We start from the raw sequence: 27,556 nt of genomic DNA on the forward strand, positions 1-27,556 counted from the left end.
CCCCCTCCCCTGCCTCCCTGTCCCTTCCTTCACCTGCACGCTCGGCTCCCTGTTGGCCGCCCTCACAGCGGTCCCTGTGGCGGCTTCTCTCTGACAGCTTCCGCTGCGCGGGGGATCATGGTTTAGTGGGAGAGCTTGCTTCTTTCTCTTCGACATGCGTTTTCTCTCTTCCTTCTTATCTTGTAACAGGTGTCAACTCCTTCCAAGTCTACATGGCGTATAAGGACCTCTACCAGATGTCCGACAGCCAGGTAGGCCCCACTCCTCTTCACCTGGCAGCTCTGGGCCACCCCAGCCTGTCACCTGGCACAGGACAGAGGAGTCAGGGCTGGCAGGGAGGCCGGGGCTCAGGCCCTGCTGGTGGCACTAAGTGCAGTCGCCCCTCAGGTCTGGGTTCCTTTCTGACTCTGGAGTGGAACAGGAGCCCTGGTCGATGGTTCCTCATATTGGCGCATCTCAGTGCCATTAGCCTGCAGAGCTGGGCGCACGGGCAGAGGGGCTCGGGAAATGTGCTTCCTGGAAGCTCCTGGCTGGCGCTGGCTTGAGCAAGGTTGGGGACGATGGCACTGGCCCTGGCTTCCCTCAAGCCAACCCAAGATGTTGGGCACGTCACTTCGTTTCAGTTTTCTCATCCAGAAGATGCAAAGCCTCAGGCCTGCCGGTTTCTGTCATTATGTGGGTGCCAGCAACAGAGCGGGGTGCTGCCGCAAGCTGTTTGCAGGGACAGGGGACTGCTTACCAGCCACCTGGACTTCCTCACTGTGGGATCTCTTGGCTTGGTTTCCTCTCCTTTCCCTCTTCCCTGCGTGCTAGTGTGGCACAGGGAGCCATGGACGGTAGAGCCAGCCTGGCCCTTGCTGTGCAGCCTGGAGCCACTTTCCCAGCCTCTCTGGGCTTCAAGCTCATAATAGCACCTGCCTGGTGGAGATTGTGGAGGATTGAGTGATGCAGACAGGAGAACTGCCAGGACAGTGCCTGACGCACAACGGCACGACCCAGGTGTTGGGAGGTGATCGCTCCTTATTGCCCTGGAGCTAGATGGACAACAGGCTTCAAATATGCACGTGGGGGGTTAGAAAAGTAACTTGCCCAGGATGCCCAGAGGCCTTTGCAGCCTGCAGAGGGTGTTCCGAAAGCTGAAGGTTGGTTCTGTCGTGGAAAGAGGGGCACGTGATGCACCAGGTAGCTGATTCTCAGCTGTTTCTGTCCAACACTGGTTCCACTGAAGCCCTGGGCATGGATGGAGTCCTGTGGCCTCTGGACCAGGGTCCTCAAAAGCCCCTCAAGCCCCCAGGAGTCCCCCTTACCTGCTGTCTGAATCCATAAGGGTACTCCTGGGTGTTGTCTTGTTCATGGAGAACAGAGTTGAGATTCAGGTGTCTTGGAGAGGGAGCTTGGTGGTCTTGATCCTCAGCAGGGCGGGCTCTTCTTGGGTAGGGAGATGTCAGGCAGGGGCAAGGCCTCCCTGGTGGACTGGCACGATGCTGGCCCAGCCTCTGTTGTCGGAGTTCAGAGTTCCCTCCCCGCACGGCAGGTGCTGGAGTTTTTGAAAAGAATCACACATCTCCTGCGGCACAGGCTGAGCAGGCTCAGGTACACAGTCGCCGTGAAACCAAAGAGGGCTGCCCTGTACCAGCTGTCCCCAGGAGCACAGGCAGCCCAAGGGGCCAGCCGGGAGGAGGCCCAAGACAGGAGACCAGGGGTGTCCCCAGGCCGTAGCTTCTGCCTCACCCCAGCTCCTGCTTTCAGGTCTGGAAGGCGTCAGGGCCAAGGGAAGCGCCTCTCCTCGAGTGGGGAGTGGAGCACCCCTGCTGCCGCGGACCACTGTGCACGTGGTGCTCCCTTCTCACACCCACCCCTCGTGTCCCTCCTCAGCTCTACGAAGCCTTCACCTTCCTCAAGGGGCTGGGAGCTCTGATCTTGGTCCACGCGGAAAACGGAGACTTGATAGCTCAGGTGAGTGGTGCCAATTCTGTCCTTGCCCCTAGTCTCCCCCCACCCCCGTCAGAAGGGTCCACAGGAGGGGCTCCTGGCTTGATTAGTGAGAAGACTGGACAGTGAAAGGCCAGGCCAGGAACGGATGTCGTCTCAGACACACGGTCACCCACACTCTCAGCAGTGTGGCCATGGGCAGGCCAGGTTGCTTCTTGAGACTCGGTTTCCTCAAACATGCAGTGGGGATGACCTAACCATTGGTGGCCTTGAGGGGTGTGCATAAGGGCAAGTGAGAATCCCAACAAAAATGCCTTGTGCACCTACGGGTGCCGGGGCCTCGCACACCTGGGGGTATTGGGGTTTCACGTGTGGGGTGCCAGGGCCATGCACACAGAGGCTGGCATTGCTCGTTGACTTGGGGTTGGGAGGGGGCAGAGGAGTGGAGCAGAGTTGCAGCCCTGCCTCCTGCATGTCCCAGCCATGTGGCCTGAGGTGACAGACAGCCTTACCCATGAAGCCTTATTTATCCCGAAGCTCCCACCTCACAGAGGTGCAGTGAGCTTACAGGGGTCTGAGGTCTGTCCTCTGGTGCGAAACAGGCACAAAAACTTGGGGGAGGAGGAGACGGGAGCACACGCGGGTCCCTCTGGCTGTGGGATTTAGGAGGACACGGCAGGTGGGCAGCTGGGCCCTGCTCCCCAGCTCTCATGAGAGAGAAGAGGTGGTAGAGAGGGGGCGGGTGGGGTGTGGGAGGGGGAGCCTCGGCACTGTTGGGGTGGCTGGGCTGGGCTGGGCTGGGAGGTGCCCTGCTGGGGCCTCTGGTCTGAAGGCCTGGGGAGCCTAACCCAGGGACAGGTCTCCTGGCTCTCAGCTCCACCTCGGCCGGCCATTCCTGCGCCTCTCCATCCTCTCAGGCGGGAGGCCTTGCTTGTGTGGCCAGATCTGGGGCTCCCTGCCTTCCGTTCCCGTGCCTTTGGGCCAGGCCATCTGAGCTGCCAGGGTTCTGCTAAAGTAGTCCCCTCAAAACCCTGTGGCCTCCTGGGCGGGGTTCACTGCCTCACAGGAAAGACCCCACCCATTTCTCCCAGGTAAGCCCTCCTCCCCCCTGTGAAGTGCACCTTGAACTTCCCGCGTCCTGCTGCTTGATTGAGGGCACCGCCGACGGGAAGCTCTTCAGAGGATTTCTTTCTCTTTACGACTGACTAGGGCTTGGAGGCACCGCCCTCATCTTTATGGATTCTAACAAAGTCTGTGGGATCACACTCTTGGAGAATCAGGAGTTATTTATCTGGCAATATCCTGAATTTGAGAGGGGCTCTGAAGCCATTCCTTAATTTGGATCTTTTGCTTTTGGAGAGCTGTGAATTCCCAAGCTCTTCAAATGTCCCAGTTCTTTTCTTTCTTTCTTTCTTTTTCCACTTAGTGTTTTTAGGTATACGTGACAGTAGGGTGTGTTGTGACACATTTTACCTACATGGAGTGCAACCCATTCCAATTTTGATCCCATTCTTGTGGTCGTACATGATATGAGTTGTTATTTATATTTTTTGTGGTTATTTGTTTGTTTGGGTACCTAAGGGTCACTCAGCCACTGAGCCACATCCTGCAGCCCTTTTTTGAGGGAGAGTCTCACAAGTTGCTTAGGCCCTTGCGAAGTTGCTTAGGCTGGCCTCAAACTTGCAGGCCTCCTGCCTCAGCCTCCAAGTCTCTGGGATTGCAGGCGTCCACCACCCCACCTGGCCTGGTTCTTTCTGATTGCACGGTTCTTCTCCCCATTAGTCTCTCCCATGTGAGAAGAACCAGGCAGTTCCTTCCACACTTTGTGGGAGACCTCCTCAGCTGGACCCAGCCCATGGGGTTTTCCCCAGGGCTGCAGAAGACAGCGCGGAGCCTCTGCTGCTGCGTAGCCTGGGCCCCCTTCCTTCATTGCCTCATTTCCTTTCGAGAGCTCACAGGCAGTGTCCCCAAAGTCTACATCTCTGTAACAGTCTGCTCAAGGCCACCTGTCATGCCCTTGAAATTCTCCCGACCTCCTCTCCCTGGTTCCAAAGCCACTTCCACATTTTTAGGTAAATGTTATACTAACACTCTGCTCCGGTCCCTAAATCTGTGTTCGTTATCTATGGCTGCAGAAAAACTTACCCAGCGCTCAGCCTGCATCTTGAAACAACCAACATTTGTCTTCTCCTCTTCCTGTGGGTCAGGAATGCAAGTGTGGCTGGGTCCGTGGCTCAGGCCTCTCCCAGGCTGAACCAAGGTGTTGGTCCAGGTGTGGGCATCTCCTGGCCCCACTGGGGCAGAGGGTGGTGCTGAGGGTTCGGTTTCTTGCAGACTGTCAGACTGCTGCCCCTGCTCTTGGCTGCTGCAGGCCAGAGACGGCCCTGGTTCTTGCCTTGTGCATGGCTACCGTGTGGCAGCTGGCTGTCTTCAGAATGAACAAAGGAAAGACGGAGAAGGGAAGGCCAGAGACTTTGCAACCTAACTCTGGAGGTGACGTGCATCCTTTGCCTCAGTCTGCTCACTAAATCAGCCCACGCTCACAGGGAGGGCACCCCCAGGCCGTGAAACCCCGAAGCGCGATCATCGGGCGCCATGTTGGAAGTTGCCCACGACTCACGTCTGAGTTTGGCTTGATGTTAAATTTCATGGACATGGAACCCAGTGGTGGCAGGTGCTCATTCACGCCTGCTCTCTGTTGCTCAGGGCTAGCTTCCTCTTGTGTAGTTAGCTTCTGCTTCTTCATGAACATGTCACATTTTATTTTTTAGTTGTTGGATATTTGGACAATTTCGAAATTGGGGACTGTTAGGTATAAAACATCCACGAGTGTTCTCGAGGAGTCTTGTTGAACGTGGGTCCACGTGTTGTTGATATATACCTAGGAGTGGGGCTGCTGAGCTCTAGGATCTGTGTGATCCGGCTTTTCTAGATTTCCTTGGTGCCCCGCTTTCCGCTCCCTCCAGTGTGTGAGGAGCCCCCAGGGGCCTTCCAGCGCTCCTCCCAGCCGACCCAAGGCAGTGACCAGCTCCAGGGCTCTGTGCATCTGCTCGCCAGCTTCTAAAACTTTCTGTCTTCTCTCTGCATTATTTATTTATTTATTTATTTATTTATTTTTATTGTTGGCTGTTCAAAACATTACATAGTTCTTGATATATCATATTTCACACTTTGATTCAAGTGGGTTATGAGCTCCCATTTTTACCCCATATACAGATTGCAGAATCACATCAGTTACACATCCATTGATTTACATATTGCCATACTAGTGTCTGTTGTGTTCTGCTGCCTTTCCTATCCTCTACTATCCCCCCTCCCCTCCCCTCCCCTCCCCTCTTCTCTCTCTGCCCCCTCTACTGACATTCATTTGTTCCCCTTGTATTATTTTTCCCTTTCCCCTCACTTCCTCTTGTATGTACTTTTGTATACCTCTGAGGGTCTCCTTCCATTTCCATGCAATTTCCCTTCTCTCTCCCTTTCCCTCCCACCTCTCATCCCTGTTTAATGTTAATCTTCTTCTCATGCTCTTCGACCCTACTCTGTTCTTAGTTACTCTCCTTATATCAAAGAAGACATTTGGCATTTGTTTTTTAGGGATTGGCTAGCTTCACTTAGCATAATCTGCACTAATGCCATCCATTTCCCTGCAAATTCTATGATTTTGTCATTTTTTAATGAAGAGTAATACTCCATTGTGTATAAATGCCACATTTTTTTTATCCATTCGTCTATTGAAGGGCATCTAGGTTGGTTCCACAGTCTTGCTATTGTGAATTGTGCTGCTATGAACATCGATGTAGCAGTGTCCCTGTAGCATGCTCTTTTTAGGTCTTTAGGGAATAGACCGAGAAGGGGAATAGCTGGGTCAAATGGTGGCTCCATTCCCAGCTTTCCAAGAAATCTCCATACTGCTTTCCAAATTGGCTGCACCAATTTGCAGTCCCACCAGCAATGTACAAGTGTACCCTTTTCCCCACATCCAGCACTTGTTGTTGTTTGACTTCATAATGGCTGCCAATCTTACTGGAGTGAGATGGTATCTTAGGGTGGTTTTGATTTGCATTTCTCTGACTGCTAGAGATGGTGAGCATTTTTTCATGTACTTGTTGATTGATTGTATGTCCTCCTCTGAGAAGTGTCTGTTCAGGTCCTTGGCCCATTTGTTGATTGGGTTGTTTGTTATCTTATTGTCTAATTTTTTGAGTTCTTTGTATACTCTGGATATTAGGGCTCTATCTGAAGTGTGAGGAGTAAAGATTTGTTCCCAGCATGTAGGCTCCCTATTTACCTCTCTTTTTGTTTCTTTTGCTGAGAAAAAACTTTTTAGTTTGAGTAAGTCCCATTTGTTGATTCTAGTTATTAACTTTTGTGCTATGGGTGTCCTATTGAGGAATTTGGAGCCCGACCCCACAGTATGTAGATCGTAGCCAACTTTTTCTTCTATCAGACGGCGTGTCTCTGATTTGATATCAAGCTCCTTGATCCATTTTGAATTAACTTTTGTGCATGGCGAGAGAAAGGGATTCAGTTTCATTTTGTTGCATATGGATTTCCAGTTTTCCCAGCACCATTTGTTGAAGATGCTATCCTTCCTCCATTGCATGCTTTTAGCCCCTTTATCAAATATAAGATAGTTGTAGTTTTGTGGATTGGTTTCTGTGTCCTCTATTCTGTACCATTGGTCCACCCGCCTGTTTTGGTACCAGTACCATGCTGTTTTTGTTACTATTGCTCTGTAGTATAGTTTGAAGTCTGGTATCGCTATACCGCCTGATTCACACTTCCTGCTTAGCATTGTTTTTGCTATTCTGGGTCTTTTATTTTTCCATATGAATTTCATGATTGCTTTCTCTATTTCTACAAGAAATGCCGTTGGGATTTTGATTGGCATTGCATTAAACCTATAGAGAACTTTTGGTAACATCGCCATTTTGATGATGTTAGTTCTGCCTATCCATGAACAGGGTATATTTTTCCATCTTCTAAGATCTTCTTCTATTTCTCTCTTTAGGGTTCTGTAGTTTTCATTGTATAAGTCTTTCACCTCTTTTGTTAGGTTGATTCCCAAGTATTTTATTTTTTTTGAAGATATTGTGAATGGAGTGGTTGTCCTCATTTCCATTTCAGAGGATTTGTCGCTGATATACAGGAATGCCTTTGATTTATGCGTGTTGATTTTATACCCTGCCACTTTGCTGAATTCATTTATTAGCTCTAATAGTTTCTTTGTAGACCCTTTTGGGTCTGCTAGGTATAGAATCATGTCACCTGCAAATAGTGATAATTTAAGTTCTTCTTTTCCTATTTTTATGCCTTTAATTTCTTTCGTCTAATTGCTCTGGCCAGTGTTTTGAGAACTATGTTGAACAGAAGTGGTGAGAGAGGGCATCCCTGTCTTGTTCCAGATTTTAGAGGGAATGCCTTCAATTTTCTCTGCATTTTTTAATGCGTGATTTTTGTATATCTTTTGTTACTTGAGTAGGGTCAGAAGAGAACTGAAAATAACACCTATGCTCAGCCCTTTAAGATTAGACGCCCTCCTCTTCCCATTGTTTCTCCCTGGCTCCTTCCTCCCCTCCCCATCTCCTCCCCTCCCCACCTCCTCCCCTCCCCTCCTCCTCCCCTCCCCACTTCCTCCCCACCCCACTTCCTCCCCACCCCTCCTCCTCCCCTCCCCTCCTCCTCCCCTCCCCACCTCCTCCCCACCCCTCCTCCTCCCCTCCCCTCCTCCTCCCCTCCCCTCCTGGTCTTTTCTCCTTTGAACAGAAATAGTAACTGACATTTAAACTATTTAGTGTAGGGATTTCTCTGTATCATAAAATTGTTTTGTAAACAGTTTCCAAAAATGCTTCATAAACATCATCTTCAGTAGCTGCAATTATTCCACAGTTTGCCTCAATCCACCCCAGCATCAGACCTTGAAATTGTTTTTAATTTATGTTCTTATAATCAACTGGAGCTCAATAACCGTAGAGGCACAGTCGAGACTGTGATTTCTTCATGGTCAGTGGGCCCAGAGTCGTGGCAGCGGTGTGTCCAGGAGTGATGACCCAGAGACTGCAAGTGGAACTAGGCAGCCGCACCCGGGCATCTTGGCAATGTTGAGGGAGAAAAAAGAGAAGAAGAGTTCTGTCTTCTAGAGTCATTAAAGTGTTCCCGGGGCAAGGAAACCTGGAGCAATGGGGTTGAATCTGGGCCACCGGCTTGGGGAGGCATTTCAAGGTCATAGGGGAAGTTCAAGGTGGGGTTTTCCTGCCAGAGAGACAGATGCCAGGGAGAGGGGCCTAGATGGAAACTAGGGGCTGCTGCTGCTCAGCTCTCCTGTGCAGTGGTGTCACTCCAGGTGCTTGGTGAGGCCATCTCCCCCCTCACCTTCACAGTTGTAATGCAAACACTGTCAACTCCAGTGTGCAGGAAACTGAGGCTCAGAGAGCGTGGCCAACTTGCCCACAGTCCTAGGGATGGCCAGCTTTGGAGTTGGGCTCCCCTTCAGAACTTACTGATTTTAGCATCCATGTAATACCAGAATCCCATATTTCTTTCCAAAGGACAGCCTTCAGGGAGACTCAGATTGGAAGGATGGACAGTGGTCTCTGAAGCTCATTTCTTATAGCCCTGTGTCTCAATTGATTTTCTGTTGCTGTAACAGAATACCCATGTCTGGGTAATTTTTAAAGAAAAGAGATTTATTTGGCTCTCTGTTCTGAAGTTCCAAGAGCATGATGCCAGCATCTGCTTGCCTCTGAGGACAGCCGTGTACTCTCTGTGGGTGGCGGCAAACTGGAAGAGGGCAGCAGATGCCTGTGGAAGGAGCACAGATGCAAGAGAGTCCGAGGGGAGGTGCCAGCTTGTTGTATAAAAGGCCGCTCTCCCAATAACCACTCCGGCTCCCTGAGAAGAGATGGGAGCCCACCCCTGAGAGTGTTGATCCCTGAGTGACCGGGTCACACTGGCACCTCTCAACACCATAACACTGGGGCCCAATCCTCAGCTCCAATTGTGGAGGGACAGACCATGTTCCAGCCATAGCACTCTGGCCCTGCCCCGGCCTGTGTCCCCCTCACCTATGAAATACACCCTGTCCCCTAGCCCAGAGCCCTAACTTGTCAACATCAACTCCAAAGTCTAAAACCCGGTCATCTGAGGCTCAAGGCGCCTTCCAGCTGTGAGCCTGCAAAATCAACACCCAGTCCTCCACTTCCAAGATCCAGTGGTGACACAGGTGGCACAGCGGGGTCAGCATTGCTGCCCCCAAGGTGGAAGTGCTCCAAAAGAAAGGAGTAACGGGGGCTGAGCTGGGGCTTAGCGGCAGAGCACTTGCCTAGCACTTGGGGGTCTTGGGTTCGAGCCTCAGCACCGCCTAAAAATAAATAAGTAAAAAATTAAGGTATTGTGTCCAACTACAACTAAAATTTATATATGTAATACACATATATAATTATATATAAAATATATACGTAATATTATATATATGTATGTGTGTGTGTGTGTGTGTGTGTATATATATTTATTTATTTTTAAGAAAGGAGTCATTGGCTCAGAGCAAATCCAAAACAGCAGGGAAGATAATGAATCTTAAACTGGAAGATGGTCTTCCACTCCATGCGCCTCTCCTAGGCACACCAGTCCCTTCTGCCCTGTGGCTGCTCCCTGGGGTTGGCCAGGTGCCCGTGCCTTTCCCAGGCATGTTACAGGTCCCCACTGGCACTTCCGTGCCAGGATCCAGAGGTGAAGGCCCCCTCCCAAGGCTCACTGGGCATTGCCTTGTGGGGAGCCTCTGCGGCACTCAGTCCTCGAGGCCGGTTCCCTCCGGGCCCTGCAGTGGTTCGTCTTTGACGTCCCCAGGAGCACTGTGACCCTGCAGAGCCTGCACTCTGCACGTCTGCAGAGTCAGCACCACCAGACCCCAGGGCTTGCCACCTGCACCCTCTGGAGCGGTGGCCTGAGCACACTGGCCTATTGAGCCCTGGCTGGCCCAGTGCTGCCCTGGACGGCTCACCCCTGCTGCCATTAAGGGCCTAGCGTTCGAGCCTGTGCTGAGGGGAATCCTAGGAGAGCTCTGAGATCCCTCTGGGCCCTCCCGAGGTCTGGCTGGGCACCTCCCTCCTCTCCTGGTGCCAGTCTCGGAGCTGGGCCACACTTGCCATCTCCAACCTGCTTTTTGTTCGTCACATGATCTGTGATTTTTCCAAATTTTTATGCTCTCTTCCCTTTAGAGTGATAAATTCAGTCTTTAAAGAGCTTCTTTTTCTTCTTCCTGATCTCAGCCTAGTGATTGAGATTAAGGAACCTCACAGCTCCTTTTAATTTGGCTTAGAAAATTCTTCAGCCAGAAATTCTCGTTTGTGCCTTGGGTTCCATGTTGGGTAGAGTCCTGGGGCACAGACACCATTAGACATTTGCTCCCTCATAGCAAGGGTGGCCAAGGCCATCTCATTTCCATGTGAGGCTTCACTGGAGTGGCTGTTACCGTCCAGTGCCCACGGACGGTGGTCTAGGCACGACTTCAGCATGTCCCCTAGGGCTCCACCTTCCCTGCCTTCCCCTGCTCCCAGTCCCCACAGTCACCTAAACACAGTGTATACAGTGTCTTTGTCTTGGCTCCTCAGAACTCTTCCACTCTCTGACCATTACCTGATTCCAAAGCTATTTCCACATTTGCCAGGATCGTTATAGCAGTGACCCCACTTCTTGGTACTGGTTTTCTCTTCGGCCATTTTCTGTTGTGGTAATAAAATATTGGAGGCTGGGTATAAAGAGGAGAAGTTTATTTTGGGAGGTCAGAACATGGTGCCAGCAACTACTCAGCTTCTGCTGCGGGCCACGTGCCCCTCTGTGCAGGGTGGCAAACTGGAATGGGGACCGGTCTTTGGCAGCTCACGTGCAGGACAGCCTGGGGAGGCTCGCTTGATAACATTCGTCCTTGCAAGGATGAAGCCATTCCTGAGAGCGGCAGCCACTCCCACAAGAAAAGCATTCCTGTCTCTTGGGGACCTAATCACCTCAGCACCTCTCCACGCCATCACACTGGGGACCAAGTCTCCATGCGAGTGTTGGTGGTACAAACCATACTCCCACCACAGCACCCTGCTTCCTTCAAACATCCTGGGAGATTAAAGCAGATGAGGAGGCAGGCTTGTGGGGCGGAGCCAGGCTTGTGGGGCGGAGCCAGGCTTGTGGGGCGGAGCCAGGCTTGTGGGGTGGAGCCAGGCTTGTGGGGCGGAGCCAGATGTGGGGGTGGAGCCAGGCTTGTGGGGCGGAGCCAGGTGTGGGGGTGGAGCCAGGCTTGTGGGGCGGAGCCAGGTGTGGGGGTGGGGCCAGGCTTGTGGGGCGGAGCCAGGTGTGCTGGGTGGGGGCTTATTGAAGTGAAAGGATGATTAAAGTGAAAGGATGGATGAAGTGGGAGGGCCGTGGCTCACCCCACCTGCTCTTAGGCCTCAGGGACGCCTGCTGGGCCTCAGCTGCCCTGTCCCTCTAGCAGGAGGTTAGAGGAGCAACTTAGTCCAGCTCTGACCATCCACTATCGCTGACTCATTTGTTTCTGTTGTAGGAACAAAAGCGAATCTTAGAGATGGGCATCACGGGCCCCGAGGGCCACGCTCTGAGCAGACCTGAAGAGGTAAGGACTTGGCGTGTCCCCGGCGTTGCCATCATCCTGATGGCCTTCCTGCTGCACCCAGCCTGTGTCCAGCTCCTCCCGTTCCCTTCCCTCCTGGGAAGGCCGCAGGCCAGTCATCGAGGGCCAGGAAGAGGCCCTGCCTCTCCTGGGTCCAGGAGTTCCACACGGGCCCTGCGCACACTTCAGTGTCCAAACTGGATAAGAGTCTGCCAAGGACTGTGCCCTGGGTGTCAGGGAGGGGGAGCCACGGGCCCCAAGCCTGGCCCCAGGAGACAGCCACCCTGCCCACTGCGTTCCCAAGGTGGAAGTGGGTGGGTCCCCTGGGTGGCTGTGTGTGGAGGGAGGCCCAGAGGGTACGTGTGCCTGGGACACGGGTTGAGTGTGTTTCTCTGCCCCTAGGAAGTCACGAACGAGTGTCCTGAACCTCCCCCAGCCCTGGCCCTTCTCCACACTGGAGACACACAGGAGTAGTGAGCAGGCCATGAGCTGTGTGTTCCTGGCCCATGGGGACATCAGGACAGGACTAGAAACAGGGTTCATAAGCTTTTATTGCACCTGAATGTGCTTGCCACATCAGGGTTTGTGACCAATGGCTTTGCCCCTGAGAGTAGGTGGGGCCCCGTCAGGTGTCAGACTCCAGCAGGGCCCACCTGGAGCCACACCACCCTAAAAAGAAAAAGAAGTACAGCTGGGCCCAGGGCGCGTGCGTGTGATCTTCCCTTGGGAGGCTGAGACAGAAGGATCACAAATTTGAGGCCAGCCTCAGCAACTTGGCGAGACTCCTCGAGAAATTTAATAATAAAAAGGGCTGAGGGTGAAGCTCAGTGGCCGAGTGCCTTGAGTTTGGTCCCAAGTACCACAAAAACCAACCAGCCAGTCCTCGGGTTGGCTGACTCCACTCGCGTTGGCCGGGCTGGAGGGTGTGGAGACTTGAAGAGACCTCGGGTGCTCCTGGGTTTACTTGGTGAGGGAGTGAGCCGGTGGGCAGGGTGGGCAGGGGGTGGGTGGACATGGGCATGTTCTTGGCACAGCCTTCGCATACCACAGACCACCTCCCGAGCTTCCTGATTCTGTCTGCCGCCTCTCGCCCTAGCGGGTGCAGAACTCTCCCAGACACACAGGAGCTCAAGTCGGCCTCCGACCCTCCACCCAAACTCGCTCTGCCTTCTTTTAAGAACAGCTGCTCTACTTGACCCCTTGACTTGGTACATTTCCCTTCTGCCACAGTTGCCTGAGGAAAGTCAGAGGACACGGGTTCACAGAGCCCTGGGAGTTTGGGGTGGGGCAGGCTCCCCCGCCTCCCTCTCGTGACCCTGTGTCTGCTGTCCCCAGCTGGAGGCTGAGGCTGTATTCCGGGCCATCACCATTGCCGGCCGGATCAACTGCCCCGTGTATATCACCAAGGTCATGAGCAAGAGCGCGGCGGACATCATCACCCTGGCCAGGAAGAAGGGTATGCGGTGGCCGGGCCTCCTGAGGGGCCCTGCGTGTCCCACAGGCCCAGTTACATCCAGGACCAGATGGGAGCCGGGAGCCGGGGCCTCCAGCCCATTCAGGAGTGGAGGGGACACGGGGAGGGGCAGGCAGAACCCCGTGCATGCAGTCAGTTTTAGGTGTGATTCTGGGTGTGCCAGGTGCCACCTGGGTGACCTCGGGCAAGTCCCTGGCATGTCCTGAGCCTCGGCTTCTTCATTTGGGGCTGGGCATGGTCCCGGCTGTCAGGGCAAGAGGCCGTGGGTGGAGCGTTGGCAGCTGTCCTCCCGAGGCTGGTAGTAGAGGCCCTGCCTCCTGCCTGACCTCCTTCTGGTCCACTTCCTGAGCACGTCACCCTGGCTGGGCCTCCCAGTCCCCCTGCTGGGCCTCATGGTTGGCTCCTACCCCCGGGGTCCATGGGGATAGGAAGAGGGTCAGCTGTGGCTGGGGAAGGAGGAAGGTGGTTTCCCAGGGCCGGGGCCTGAGAACAGAGTGTTCGGCTTATGAACAACGTTGGTTTAGGACGTCAGCTGCCCAGCTCCAAGAGTGGATGTCCTTCACCTCTTTGACCCTCTGTCTCCTCCTCTCAGAGGGGCCCTTCAAGCCATTGAGTGAAGCCTTGGCAGCAGCCTGGGCATGTCAAGTGCTGAGTAGGTGTCGGGCCATGTCCTGGCCAGCTCCTGGTCCTCGTTCCCTTCCTGCCGGCTGAACAGAGGGTGATGGGGTGAAGGCCGGAGCTCACACAGCTGGAGGCTGCTCCACAGGCCATCATGGGCTTGGGGATTCTTGGCAGAGACTCAGAGGAGTCCAAGTGTGGCTCCCAGGCCTCTGAGGTCAGTGGTGCCCAACCAGCGGCAGATCAAGGATGAGGAAGGACCGTGTCTTAGTCTTTTTATGATGTTGCTGTAACAGAGTATCTGAGGTTAGGTATTTTATAAAGAAAAGAAGTTTATTTAGCTCCCAGTCAGTTCTGGAGATTTAAACCCCAAAATTGGGTGGCCCATCTTGTTGGCTTCTGATGAAGGCCCCTCTGGACAGGAACACTTGTGAGGGCTCACCGGGAAGCCAGAGAGTGAGCTGAGGAAGCCAGCCCCAATCTCGTGGTATCCAGTCCACCCATGAGACCCTTTCTGGCCTCCAGAGAACCAGCCCAGGCTCTGCAGAAAGACATTACTCCGTGCATACGGGCGGGTCCCTCACGGCCCCACACACTTCTCAGAGGTCCCACCATGTCAACACTGTGACACTGGGGACCAAGCTCAGAGGGACAGATAGGAGGAAGAGGGGAGGGCGGGGCATCACACAGTGGGTCTGAAACCCCTGGTCCCGTGGCCCCAGGACCTCAGTGCCTCTGTCCCTCTGTGAAAGGAGATAACAGTGTTCAGATGCCAAAGTCGGTGACGGCCCCCGAGCGTGTTCTGGGCGGCTCGGCCACTGAGTCTCTGGAGAGCGCTTGGCAGGTGCGAGGTGGCGCCTGGCAGGGGTGGCCATGACAGGGTCCCCCTGCACCTGCCCCTCCTGTGGGCACTGCTCTGGTAACCATGCTCACTGTGTTTGTCCCTCCCAAGGTCCCCTGGTTTTCGGGGAGCCCATTGCTGCCAGCCTGGGGACCGACGGCACCCACTACTGGAGCAAGAACTGGGCCAAAGCAGCGGCGTTTGTCACCTCCCCGCCCCTGAGCCCAGACCCCACCACGCCTGACTACCTGACCTCCCTGCTGGCCTGGTGAGACCCCGGGGCGCAGCCAGGGGCCTTTGGGGACAGGGTGGCTGGGTGGGAGGCGCAGACTGGGTCAGACTGGCGTGGACAGGCCTGGGCGTGGTGCTCCTTGGGGACAGTGCGGTTCCTGACAGGCTGTGGGGCCCGAGCCTCTGTTGTGGCCAGTGGCTCAGGTGGGCAGTCAGTCCCTGGCAGGGGTGAATGTCCTGTGGGGCAGAGACGTGAGGCCAGGGCTGTGAATGGGGCTCCTGACACACAGGCTGGCGCGGGCTCTGGGCTCACCGCCCGCCTGTGTGTCTCTGCACCTCTTATCAGTCGCCCAGGACTTTCTTTATACAGAGGTTCACCACGTCTGGCGCGTCCTTCAGAGGTGTCCTCCTAAAACCTCCTGAGCTTTAGGTCCCCCCCGGGGCTTCCGCTGGTGACTGAAGTTGGGGCTGGCCCTTGGGAGTGAACCCAGGTCTGAACCCCACCCCCTTGTGTCCTTCCAGTGGAGACCTGCAGGTCACAGGCAGCGGCCACTGTCCCTACAGCACTGCCCAGAAAGCGGTGGGCAAGGACAACTTCACCCTGATCCCCGAGGGCGTCAACGGCATCGAGGAGCGGATGACAGTTGTCTGGGACAAGGCAGTGGTAAGGTGCCCCCACGTTTCCCCAGGAACATTCTAGAAGCCCCCTGCCTGGCCCAGCAAGGCCCAGGGCACTGTGCACTCCAGACTCTTAGCCCTCCTTACTGGAGACCGGGGCAGACGTGCAGGGGGCACAGGGGCACCTGCTCGTGAGAAGCAGCGGCACAGGTCCTCCGGATCCTCTGCGTTCCCCGTGTCGCTGTGGGCCTGGGCACACTAACGATGAGGAAGGTTTGTTTGGTTGTGAGCCACACTGTAGCTCCGTAGAGGTGGCTTTGCAGGTTCTGCATGTGCGCGTGGGGCTGGACGCTGGGGTGCCAAGTGGGTGTCGAGAGTTCTTATTGCAGAGGGAACCGGGTCACTGTGAGCTGTGACCTGAACTCAGGTCTTCTTTTCACTGAACCTGGGGCCCAGTGACACTGACAGCTGGCACAAGGCTCTCGGCAGCATCACTCAGTTTGCTCTGAGGCCAGGCCTGCCCTCTCGGAGGGCGCGTGTTCTCAGTGGGGGAGGAGAGCTTGGCCAACCCGTGCGGACCCTGTCGCGGGTTCAGATCTGCCCTCCTGCCTGCCCATCAGGCTTGTCTGCTCATCGGGGGGCTCTTCCTTTAGGCTACAGGCAAAATGGACGAGAACCAGTTTGTGGCCGTGACCAGCACTAATGCAGCCAAGATCTTCAACTTGTACCCGAGGAAAGGGCGGATTGCCGTGGGCTCCGACGCTGACGTGGTCATCTGGGACCCTGACAAGGTGAAGACCATAACAGCCAAGAGTCACAAGTCGGTAAGTCCTGGCCCCCCCCCCCACGCCTCTGGCTGCCTGAGGAGTTCGTCCCCAAGATCATTCTACATGCATCTGGTTAAAAATGAATTGGGAACTTCTCAACTCTGTCCTCTAGCAGGACTCTGTCACTCAAATTTCCCCTCCAATTGGAGAGATTGAGGGAGGGCTTTGAGCAGGCTGCTCCTGAGATCTCGGGGACGTCCTACCCCCAGCCCCTTCCCACAGGTGCGTTCTCAGCCCTCTGACGCTGCTGCTCCTAATTCCATGTGGTGCGCCACTGGGATCAGAGAGGGGAACTACTAGGCCCATGACCCTCTCTCCAACTCCACTGTTGCCACAGCCCGGCTGGCTGGGCAAAATAGCTGGGGGGGTGACAAGGAACTTGTGTACATTGATACAGCAGGAGTGGGAGCTGTTTATTGTAGGACAGGAGGGGTATTTATACATTCCACACAGCTTATCTAATTAACATAAACTAGATACAGCAGTCAACCAATAAGGAATCTCCACACTTAATGGCTCGCTGGCGTTACTTCACAAACCACTCCCTCTGGCAAAATGCCAGGCGCCATCCTGACTTGTTTATAGACCCTAACACACTGTCAAACTGGGAAGGAGCTGACCGGGTGCTTGAGAACCTCCCACTTAGCCTTGTGGCCTGCTGCTTCGGCAGCAGGAAGGGCTGGCCCAAGGGCACCGTGTCTGAGCACAGCCTCAGGGTGCACACTATTTGTGTTCTGTGTGTTCTGTGGTTTGGGTTGTCTCTGTTTTGCATCTTACATGCTCTGGATTTCTCTGCTCACCCAGCGCACCCACTCAGGTGGAGTAGGGTGCTGCCTCCAGCACCCAGTCTGAGTCACCCTCTGTGGTCTCCAGTCCAAAGGCACACTCAGAGGCACACTGTAGTCTGTTAGAGGCACAAGCCGTTAGCAGAGCTGGGCACAGTGTTGGTCTGCTGTGGGATCCTCCCTGCCCCCGGGTGACTCCCTGGCGAGGGATGAGGCCAGGTGCATGGGGGCAAGTCTCCTAAGGAGGCCACAGGAACCACTTGCAGCAGCTCGTGGCGTGGTCCCTGCTCAGCTGCTAGAGGCATCGCGCTTAAAGCAGAGGTTTGGGTAGTTGATCGTGGTCTTGTCCATCTCACCAACGCAGGGTCATTCTCAAGATAAGCAGTGCCCCCTGATATACGCCTGGGCTCCCCCTCCAGCTCCCCGGATCAGAGCCAGGAGGAAATAAGGCTGAGGTCGTCTTGCTGGGAGAAGTGCACGCTGCTCTGTACACCCACGGCCCTGCAGGGCATGCAGATGTACCTTCATTTATTAGGCTGTGCACACTGTAGTGGCCGTGGGAGAATGTTCCAGAAGGTCTCACAGGCAAGAGCGTGCACCCTCCACCCCTACCTCCTCCTGACTGCTGGAGCTGCCACTTCCTGCTCAGGGTGATCCTAATCCTGAGAGGATGTCGCCTCCCCAAGGTCGTGGTGAGGACTGTCGGGAGCACACCCGGCGGCTCAGGAAGGCCTTGGGTTCTCGTGAGGCCATGCCAGTCAGTGGCCGGGTGCCAGGGTGGTCGTGACCCAGCCAGTGTGACTTTGCCGTTAGTCTGTGTCCTGTGCTTTCCATGCATCGTCTCATTGTCCTCACAGCCGCCTTCTAGGTGAGGTGTGTGTCACTCATAAGTAAGAAGAGGGACAGCCAGGGGAAGTGCGTTGGCTTCCTGTGGCTGTCCTAGTAAGTGCCACAACGGGGTGGCTTACTCGACAGAAATGTCTTCTCTCTGTTCTGGAGACCAGAGGTGCAGCGTCAAGCTGTTGGCAGGGCTATGCTCCTCCGAGGCCCTGGGGAGGACCCTTCCCTGCCCTGAGCGTCTGGTGTCCCTAGCTGTCCTCCATGTTCCTGGGCATGGGGGTGTGTCCTTACTCCACCTTCAGCCTCTGTCCCCACAAGGCTTCTCCTTACATGGGCACCAGCCATTGGATTCAGGGCCCACCCTGCTCCAGGGTGACCTCTCAACCAGTCACGTCCCCGGCGACCCCGTTTCCAATGAGGTTACCTCCCTGTCCAACCCGCAGCAGTAAGTCCCATGCCTGGGACTCCTCACCTGGGAAGTGTGGTCCAGAGCAGGTAAACTCCGGAACCCGTCTCCTCCCCGTGCCAGGCCCGTCCTGAGTTCCCTCACAGCAGGACTGTTCGGGATTCCAGGGCAGTTTGGCCGAGGGTTTTGTATGTCCCCTTCTCTGAGGCAAGGACACTCAGGCACTGCAGCAAGGGCGTGCTGCTCAGAACGTGGGCTGAGAAGGGCCGGGCTAGAGCCTAGCTTTATTTTTAGGTTTGAAAAAACATGTTACTCTTACCAACTAAAAAGAGACCACTTTTTACACACCACAGTGATTAACTTTTTAAAATCTTTCCTGTAAAAAGACTATAACTTCTATTATTTACACCTTGGTACAAAATGTGGTTGCTTCCAAGTGCACGTCACAGGGTCACATGCACGTCTGGGTGCCCATAGAGTGTGGGTCTCAAGACCTTGACACTGGAGATACAGCATCCGGTGCAGTGGGTTTACTATTTGCAGAAGGTTCTGCAGTCATAATTAATTCCAGAATGTTTTCTTTGCTCCCAAAGAAACCCTGTGCCCATTAATGGTGGCTCCCCGTTCTGCCTTCTCCCAGCCCCCGGCGACCACTAACCTACTTTTTCTGTGTGGATTTTCTTATTCTGGACACTTCATAAATGAAATCGTGCCCATGTGACGCGTTGGGACCGGCTGCTCTTGCTTGGCATGTTTAGGGGCTCATGTAAGCCAAGGCGAATTTAAGGTGAATCCTCTTGGCTCCCGGCCGCTCCACATTCTGTCCAAGTGTCCATCAGCAGACGGTGCTTGTGAAGGGAAGTAGAAGACCCCTCACAACAGCACCCATAGGAGGGCTCTGGGGAACTGGGGCTCTCGGATGGGCAGGCAAACCTTTTGTCATGGTCCTTAGTACTATGCGAATTCTTAAACTTGTTCACAGACTACCTTAAGCTAGGAAGTGACAGCAGGCGGAATTCTGTGCAGTCCTAAAGTATAGAATCCCTGCCTGAACACCGCCATGGTGGGTCATTTCCTTGGACTGAGTGGGAGCAGCGGACCCCTCTGGATGCAGGTGTAGGTGGCCACTGTCAGCCGGTGGGAGAGTGGCCAGCTTCTTGTGTGATGGCAGGGGCGCTGTGGGAGCCGGGAAGAGTTGGAGGAGCAGCCTGAATGCAAAGCTAGGGGTGCCTGTCTCTGGGGGCAGCGGTCATCCCAGAATGCCTCGCGCGTTCCCAGCCCTGTGGAGGGGCCACTGTGGCCTGGAACCCCCTGTGAGCCCCCACAGTCCTCAGATCTATGGGAGAGTCTGTCAGCTGATGATAAGTCAATATGAAGAATCGATAGCTTTCCTTAGAAATAATTGAAAGCCACCTTGGAAAATAGAATGGAAATGAAATTCCTGCTTCCGATAGAAGTAAAATTGCTCTTAGAAAAACGGCTTTAGGGGCTGGGGCTGGGGCTCAGTGGTGGAGCACTTGTAGCATGCATGAGGCACTGGGTTCCATCCTCAGCACCACAGAAAAATAAAGATACTGTGTCCACCTAAACCCAAAAAATGAATATTAAAAAAATGTTTACCATCAGGTGGTCCGTTATTAAAACAAACTGTTATAAGACTTGCGTAAATGCAAGGACTTGTACACTAAGAAGCTTCAATATAGTGGGCTTGGCAGTTCTTTCTAATGTAGCCTGTAAATTAAAGTAATCCCATCAGAAATCTCAACGGGTTATTTTTTCTTGATGGTAGACGTTAGAATAATCAAAGTATTTCTGGACAAAGGGAATGTTGATGTAGGGCTGTCAGTCATCTCAGATATAAAAACATATTACAAAGCCACAGTGATCCCAACAGCATGGAATTGTGTGAAAGGAGAGAGAGCCAAGAAGTAGACCGACCACAGATGAGAAATTGGTTTCCAATGAAGGAGGCACTTAAAATTAGTTAGGAGAAAATAGTTATCAGCCAATTCTGTTAGAATAGCAGCTCAGAAGGTTTGACCTCTGCCCCACTCATTATCACACACAAAAAATAAAATAAAAACAAAAAAACCTCCAAAGTCATCAAAGATTAAAGTAAAACTGAAAGGAACAAAAAGAAAGCATCCCTTTTAAAAACGATAATTTTGAAGAAGAAATCAGACATGAGACTTAGAAATGATAAAGGAATACATTGGTCTTTTTGACCACTGACAACATAAAAATGAACCTTCTATATGGCCCCAAATCAATAACCTTCTATATGGCCAAAAAAGTTTGCTTTATATGAGAACCAAAGATAGTGGGCAAGACAGGCCCGTGGCACACACCTGTAATCCCAGAGGCTCAGGAGGCTGAGACAGGAGGATCGCGAGTTCAAAGCCAGCCTCAGCAAGGTGAGGCACTAAGCAACTCAGACCCTGTTTCTAAATAAAGTACAAAATAGGGCTGGGAATGTGGCTCGGTGGTCTAGTGTCCCTGAGTTCAATCCCCGGTACCCCACTCCCCCCCTCAAAAAAAAAGACAGTAGCTAGTGCCCCACACATAATGCAGGAGAGACTCTTTACCATCTAATGTGTACTTAGAAATGAGGAAAAATACCAAGACCCTGGTCATCAGAGCAGTGTTAAAAGACTGTTAGAAGTGGCCCCGTGAGGGATGTAGAAATGGTGTCTGATCTTTAGAAAGGCCTGATCTCACCTGCCTACAGCACTAGGATGTCAAGGGACCCTGACCCAGGATACCAAAGTGGTTGAACTGGGAACCGGTGAGCTGGCTGGGTGCTGGCCGCGTGCTGGTGGGGAAGGGACCCAGTGCTGCTGTTCTTGGAAGGCAGATCCACCAGGGGCGCAGACCCACGTTCCTTGGCCCCGGGCTCCACATCTGGAGACAGGCACGCCGTGGGTGGGGCACGTACAGCGAGTGTACTTCACTGTTGCTTTAGCAGAAACAGAAATGTCGCTGTCCCTCCGTGGAACCTGGGTGTGTCCGTGGGACACGGTGTGGCGGTTCACAGCACAGGAGGAGCGCTTCAGATCACGTGTGTGCGCATGTGGGACGGTCTCTGGGCTCAGGAGAAAAATCAAGGCGCACCTGAAAAATCGTGGAGCACCTGCTTGAGGCAGGGGTTCATGAATAGAGGCGCCTGGGGACCAAGAAGCTCCCCAAGGTGTTGGCCTCTGAGCAGCGCCAGAGAGACGCTGCAGTGAATTTCCTTTGCCCTATTTGATTCTTTTTTTTTCAACCACACACATGACCTACTTAAAATAACGCTGGACAGCAGCCGGCTGGAGGCGGTGGCCAGCAGGGTCCAGGCTCCCTTCAGGAGGAGGGAGAGCAAGGGGCGTTTCTACCTAATAACAACAGCACGACGTCACCCCGCTCCGGGGTGACATGAGCTGCCTCCTCCCCATGGCCCTGGTGGTGTCACTGGGTCTGACCCCTTTGGAAAATGGTTTGGTGATATGCAACCTGTGTCCTTTGATCTAGTAAATTAAATTTTAGAAAGCGATCCTAAAACAGTAATTTAAAAAAGGACACAGAACACCCACTATAGGTGGAGCTGCCCGGGGCCAACTCCCAGGACACCAGTCTCAGTCACCAAGCCCCAGGACAATATGACACAAGGCCACCAGCAGGCTCGGTGCCCCGGGACAAGGTGCGGGTCACACATGCTGTGTGACTGGGTGGAACAGTGCCCAGCCCTGACAGGGGTGTTTTGGGAGTGGGAGGACCCCAGGAAATGCTTGGGACCTAAGGTTAGGCAACCTGGCTGTTCCGTGACGGGTTCCCGTGGAGAAAACCCTTGGAGCCACGGTGGGTACAGCTGTGCTCTTGGCTCACAGGCCGTGGAGTACAACATCTTCGAGGGCATGGAGTGCCACGGCTCGCCGCTGGTGGTCATCAGCCAGGGCAAGATCGTCTTCGAAGACGGAAACATCAACGTCAACAAGGGCGTGGGCCGCTTCATCCCGCGGAAGCCCTTCCCCGAGTACCTCTACCAGCGCGTCAAGATCAGGAACAAGGTGAGCGGGTCTGGGGGACTCAGCATTGGGTCAGAGCGACACACTTTCTTGGGGAGTTGAGCGAGCTCACAGACGTGTGCCCCCCTGTCTTCATCCAGGCGGGTTCTTGTCTCAGGACAGCAGTGAGGTCCAGATGAGGCCGTGCAAACTGTAAAGAGGTGTGCACTGTGGGCACGGGAGGGCTGTGGAGGGACACTCCTGAGCTGCTCTGGGCTCCGACCTGCGTCCTCTGGGGACTCTCGCCCCTGATGGAGGAATCGGGAGCTTCAGTTCTCAGACCAGAACCCTGAGGCCCAGAGCCGTGCAGGACTCACCAGGCACACAGTTGGGCAGCGCTCAGGCCAGGCCATCTGCTGGGCATAAATAGCCCCGTGTCCTCCGGGTCTGGCTCCTCCGCCCCTTCCTGGCAGGTTTTGCGTCTGCCTTTCCCTCCGTCCTGAAGACTCAGCCCTGACTTTGGGAGGTCCTGGCACAGGCACCCAGTGGGCTCTGTCCCCACCTCTGTGCGGCCCAGAGGGGAAACTCACAGCCAGGTGGACCCTCTGTGGTGGTTTCCCCGCCACACATCCCATCACCATGGCAACCTGCTTCCCACAGCAGCCAGCAAAGGCTGTGCACCAGGAGGGCCAGTTGTGTGTGTCTGTGCGTATGAACATGTGTGTGTGTGCGTGCATGGTGCATAGTGTGCTGGGGGTGTGCGGGCTCCCCCCTCCCTGGTCTTCATCAATGGCATCACCAGTGGCTTCGCCACTGCTGCTCCACAGAACAGTCCGGACCCCTCCTCCCAGAACCCCAGCACCCAGGGCTGCTCCCCATCCACCTGCTGGCCCCCTGCGTCTCCCACGAGGGGCCGTGCCAGGTCAGAGACACCACATTGCACAGATGCTGCCATCAGGTGGGAATGTGAGGCCTGGGGAAGCAGCGAGGCAGAGCCAGCAAGTGCCTGTTCGCATCCCCGGGAGCATCCCCGTGTCCAGGAGCATGCGGGTGCTTGTCTTATGTGTGTGCATTAGTGTGGTGTGTGTGTGGCCAGTGGGGCTCAGGTGAGTGTGTGCACATGTGTACATGAGGCCTGGGACCTCAGGTTCCTGTCCTGCGGCAGGGCACAGCCCAGTCTGAGCAGGGGGCACAGGAGGGCATGTGCTCACCATGGGGGTCACCTGCTCCCTCTGTCTAGGTTTCTGCCCTGCAAGGGGTCTCCAGGGGCATGTACGACGGTCCCGTGTACGAGGTGCCAGCTACACCCAAATATGCCACTCCGGCTCCTTCTGCCAAATCCTCGCCTTCCAAACACCAGCCGCCGCCCATCAGGAACCTCCACCAGTCCAACTTCAGCTTGTCAGGTAGGCGCGGGTCCCCCCGGTCACCGGGACCTTCCTGCTCCTCAGGCGAGCAGCGCAGGGGCAGGGGCACCCTTCCCCTGTCCTGGGCAGGCAGCGTGGGCAGGGAGGTCCTTGGGGGGCAGCAGGTTGTTTCTGACCTTGTTTATGAGCATTTGCTCCAAAACTGGCTCCGTGCTCAAGCACCCTTGGGGTCTGTGCACTGTGCCTGGTGAGTGAAATGTGGGTGCAGGGCCGAGCTGGGCAGTCCGCCGCGGTGAGGAAGCAGTGCCATCTTCTGTGGTTTTATTTTATCCTCACAATCGCCTGTGTGGTGCATGATCTTTTTCCTATTTAGAGAAGAAACTGAGGCCCCAGAAAATTTGATGTCAAGATCCCAGAATTCAGTGCTTCAAAATCAAGACTCGGGCGGTTTTTCCTTAAGGCGCTGGGGCATGTGCCTGCTGTTTCATCAGCCGGCCACATGAGGGCGCCCACGTGCACGCTGGGAGCCATGGATGGGAACTGTCCACGGACTGGGAGGTGTCAGCGCCCGCTGTGCGGGTGCCAGGAAGCAGGGTGGTGATACATGGACAGCCATAATTCAGCTCTGGAGTTAGCACACTTCTGTTAAAGGGCTAGATAGGAAATATTTGCGACTTTGTGAGTCACAGGCAAAACTCCAGTGGTTGTATTAAATAGCTACTAAAACTGCAACCATTTTTTAAAGATGTAAAAATGCTCATGAGCCCTATAAACACAGGCAGTGGGCCGGGCGTGGTGGCACATCCCTGTAATCATGAGACCTGTCTCACATAACATAAAAAGGGGTTGGGCCGTAGCTTAATGGTAGAGCGCTTGCCTAGTATGTGCAGAGCCCTGGGTTCCTCCCCAAACAACCAAGGTGACGAATGGGCTGAATGGGGCTCACGAGGCATAGTGTGCGACTCCCGACTGGAAAGGGGACCAGCTTGGCAACAGTGGAAGGACGGAGGGAGACGATGAATTATCAGTTTAAACTGTGGGGGCAGAGCCTCCCTGCCCAGAGTAGGTCTCCTTGATGGCGCAGTCGGGGCCCCAAGGCCACCTCCCTCTCCACGAGCCTCTTACGGAAGAGCTGCCTACACACGAGTTCCAGTGTTTACAGATAGTCACTGACGTACAGAGTGGACCCTGATGCCTCTCCAGTGTCTCACTGGATGCTCAGTCCACAGTGCAGGGACTGTTTTGATGCTGGGAAGAGCCACTGAGGACAACACACCTCTCAAGGACCTGGCAGACTGGACCTCTGTTCTCAAGGGAGGAAATTAGACATTGGACCACTACAGGCGTAGGGAATTCCTTTTAGATAAGGATAGCAAAGAAATTAGAAGGCTGTAGGAAGGGCCCCACCACACCCTCCCTTCCCTGCTGTGCTCTCGGTCCTCTTTGAAGCCCCAGCACTGCCCTCGGCCAGCCTCACGGCAGCTTGATGAGTGACATCATTTGGAAACAAGTGCCTAGATGTTTTAGCACCAGGAGCCGCTTCACAGAGGGCCTCTCATCTCGGCAGAGCATCTTGTTATGCAGACGTAGCATGGTTTGTCAGTGTCCTTTGTCCAGTGAGTATTGTCAGATCCCAGACGTGTAACCAGCGAGGCACAGATGGTCATGAGGAGGAAAGGTGTATTACGTGCCGACTGACTGACTCCTGATTCCTGACCCTTGAGCAGATTCGTGAATTACCAGGAAGACAAGCGTCCACCAGTGGAACCATGGGAGAAAATAAAATCAGTACTCTAAGCCTGGCTCCTAGGGCTTACATAGAGAGGCCATATAGTGTCACAGGAGGGGCCTCAACTGGACTGATGATCTTGTTTTTCAGAAAAGGAAATGAGGCCAAGGGGTGAGGGGGATGACTTATTTCAAATTACCCAAGATCAAAGCATCATCTGTATTAAAACTTGAGTCTCCAACTGGACCTCAGGCCTGCGTCACAGCACCCACATTTCAGCCTACACATTGCTCACTGTTCTCTTTCAGTGAATATTTATTGAGTGCCAGGAATGGGGCTTGCTGCTGGAGTTTTAAATCTGTGTTTGACTGAAAGAGAATGCGTAATATTAGAAGTTGGCTTTGAAGATTTAAAACAAAATACTGCTCCCACGTGCAGATTTGCCCATTACAAATGAAGGGGTAAACCAGCTCTGGATGATGAATGTGCTCCTGCACACACCCATGCACGCTTATGTAGCCACCCCCCACCCATGCCATCCATGGAGTACTTTAGGAGCAGGGGATACCATGCAGAGGAGTGGGGACTTTGGAGACAGACCAGCTAGGCCTTGAATCCTGGCTTCCCTGCCGTTAGCTATGCCTCAAGGTGCGCACCTTGAGCCTCAATTCCTCCTCTACAGGGGGACAAAACACACCCTCACTGTATTGTCCATGTGCTCCAAACACAGTAATATTTGCTAAAGCACTGAGCCTGTGCCTGCACGCAGTAGGCACTCAAAAAGTGGGTGCTCACCTGTTTCAAGAATGTCAAATTCTCCTGGGGAAGCCAGAAAAGAAAATGCACAAGGTGGACAGGGCTGTAGGAGGGTGACCCAGGGACTGAGAGGGGAGAGGAGAGAGTGGTCTGCTCTGGGGCCCGGGAGGCTGCCCAGAGGTGACCTGGACATTTAAGACAGAACACAGTGTGCACCAGGCGGGGACAGTGCAGAACACTCAGCCTTCAGAATCAGCAAGTTGAGCTGAGGTTAGCAGATCTCGTCCAGAAGTGATGGCTCTGTCTCTTGTAGGTGCCCAGATAGATGACAACAACCCCAGGCGTACCGGCCATCGCATCGTGGCGCCCCCTGGCGGCCGCTCCAACATCACCAGCCTGGGCTGACGTGGACGAGCAGACAGCGAGTGAAGGATTCTGGAATCATGCCCATCCTCTCCCTGTCCATGTTTCTGGAGCCCACGGTTTTAGTTGGTGCTGATACGGGGGAAACCGAATGATGTTCTTCCCTTTTTTATTTAGGAAGAAGTGGTACTAGTGTGGTGTGTTTGCGCGTCCCTCCGAGTCACCTCAGCATGGTGTTTTCATCCCCTCCCTAGTGAACCACAGGTGTGGCGTCCTCTTGTCCTGTCCCCTCCACTTCCGACGGCTCTGCGATGCCCTGAACGGTGGTTCCTTTGCGCCCTTGTAGCAGTTCTAGGATAGTCTGTGCATGTTGCTGCGTTCTGCACCCGAGCCCGTGAGAGTGTCCGCGGGAACACCGCCAGGGACTGATGTGGACCGCAGCCCTCGGGGCAGTTCCCGGACTCCTAAGATGAAGCTGTGTCCTCACTGCCCCCACCCGAGCCCACCAGAGAGAAGCCCGTCCACCCCAGCCCACCCCGTCGAGGTTTGTGGCTCTCAGAACGGCAGGGAAGCCTTCCCCTTGGTCACAAGAAACACCCTCCCCGTCCTGCGTCAGCCGCTCTCTGTGGCGCTTGTGACTCACCACGATGCCCTTCCAGTCCGTGTGTTCTTCAGCCAGCTCTGGGCTTGAGACCCAGCCAGGTTCACAGGGGTCTGCGTCCCCACGGGGCCAGTGACGGTGTGCTGAAGGCTGCCCCCGGGTTGCCTGCGACCTGGTCCCTCCAGGAGGTCGACGGGGCAGTCAGATTTTTAAAGTTTTGTACAGTTTTCCTTTGTAATCAATCACCCCCATTTTTACTTAATAACTGACTAATCGTGGCTCTTATTTCTGAATTCAAAGCTTGTGAAAAAATAAAATAAACCACCCACCGACCTGGCTGGCGTGTTCGCTTGGGTGGGGTGAAGCGCTGGGGTCCCGCAGCCCTGGGATAACTGGTGGATGATGCTCAGAATACTGGGGGAGGCAGGGAGGGAGGAGAGCTGTCTCCGAAGGCTTCGGTCTAGACAGGGAGCCCTGGATGGGAAGATTTGGGATATGGCCAGCGGCTGGGCTCTTCCCTCCATTCCCAGGAAATACGCATACACACACACACACACACACACACACACACA

The 27,556-nt window shown here is 54.3% G+C and overlaps 1 protein-coding gene across 1 annotated transcript in view; it reads left to right on the plus strand.

Annotated features, from left to right (window-relative positions):
* The window catches only part of Crmp1 (collapsin response mediator protein 1), a 66,013-nt gene extending 39,588 nt beyond the window's left edge, over nucleotides 1–26,425 (plus strand). The window contains exons 5-14 of the mRNA XM_027937088.3: nucleotides 190–251; nucleotides 1,876–1,956; nucleotides 11,483–11,551; nucleotides 12,884–13,004; nucleotides 14,593–14,749; nucleotides 15,235–15,376; nucleotides 15,984–16,154; nucleotides 22,052–22,231; nucleotides 23,409–23,574; nucleotides 26,334–26,425. Coding sequence (XP_027792889.1) covers nucleotides 190–251; nucleotides 1,876–1,956; nucleotides 11,483–11,551; nucleotides 12,884–13,004; nucleotides 14,593–14,749; nucleotides 15,235–15,376; nucleotides 15,984–16,154; nucleotides 22,052–22,231; nucleotides 23,409–23,574; nucleotides 26,334–26,425 — 1,241 coding nt within the window. The remainder of the gene's footprint in view (nucleotides 1–189; nucleotides 252–1,875; nucleotides 1,957–11,482; nucleotides 11,552–12,883; nucleotides 13,005–14,592; nucleotides 14,750–15,234; nucleotides 15,377–15,983; nucleotides 16,155–22,051; nucleotides 22,232–23,408; nucleotides 23,575–26,333) is intronic.
* The last annotated feature ends 1,131 nt before the right edge of the window (nucleotides 26,426–27,556 follow it).

This window comes from Marmota flaviventris, chromosome 7 (genome assembly GCF_047511675.1).
Source record: "Marmota flaviventris isolate mMarFla1 chromosome 7, mMarFla1.hap1, whole genome shotgun sequence".
Classification (NCBI taxonomy): domain Eukaryota; kingdom Metazoa; phylum Chordata; class Mammalia; order Rodentia; family Sciuridae; genus Marmota; species Marmota flaviventris.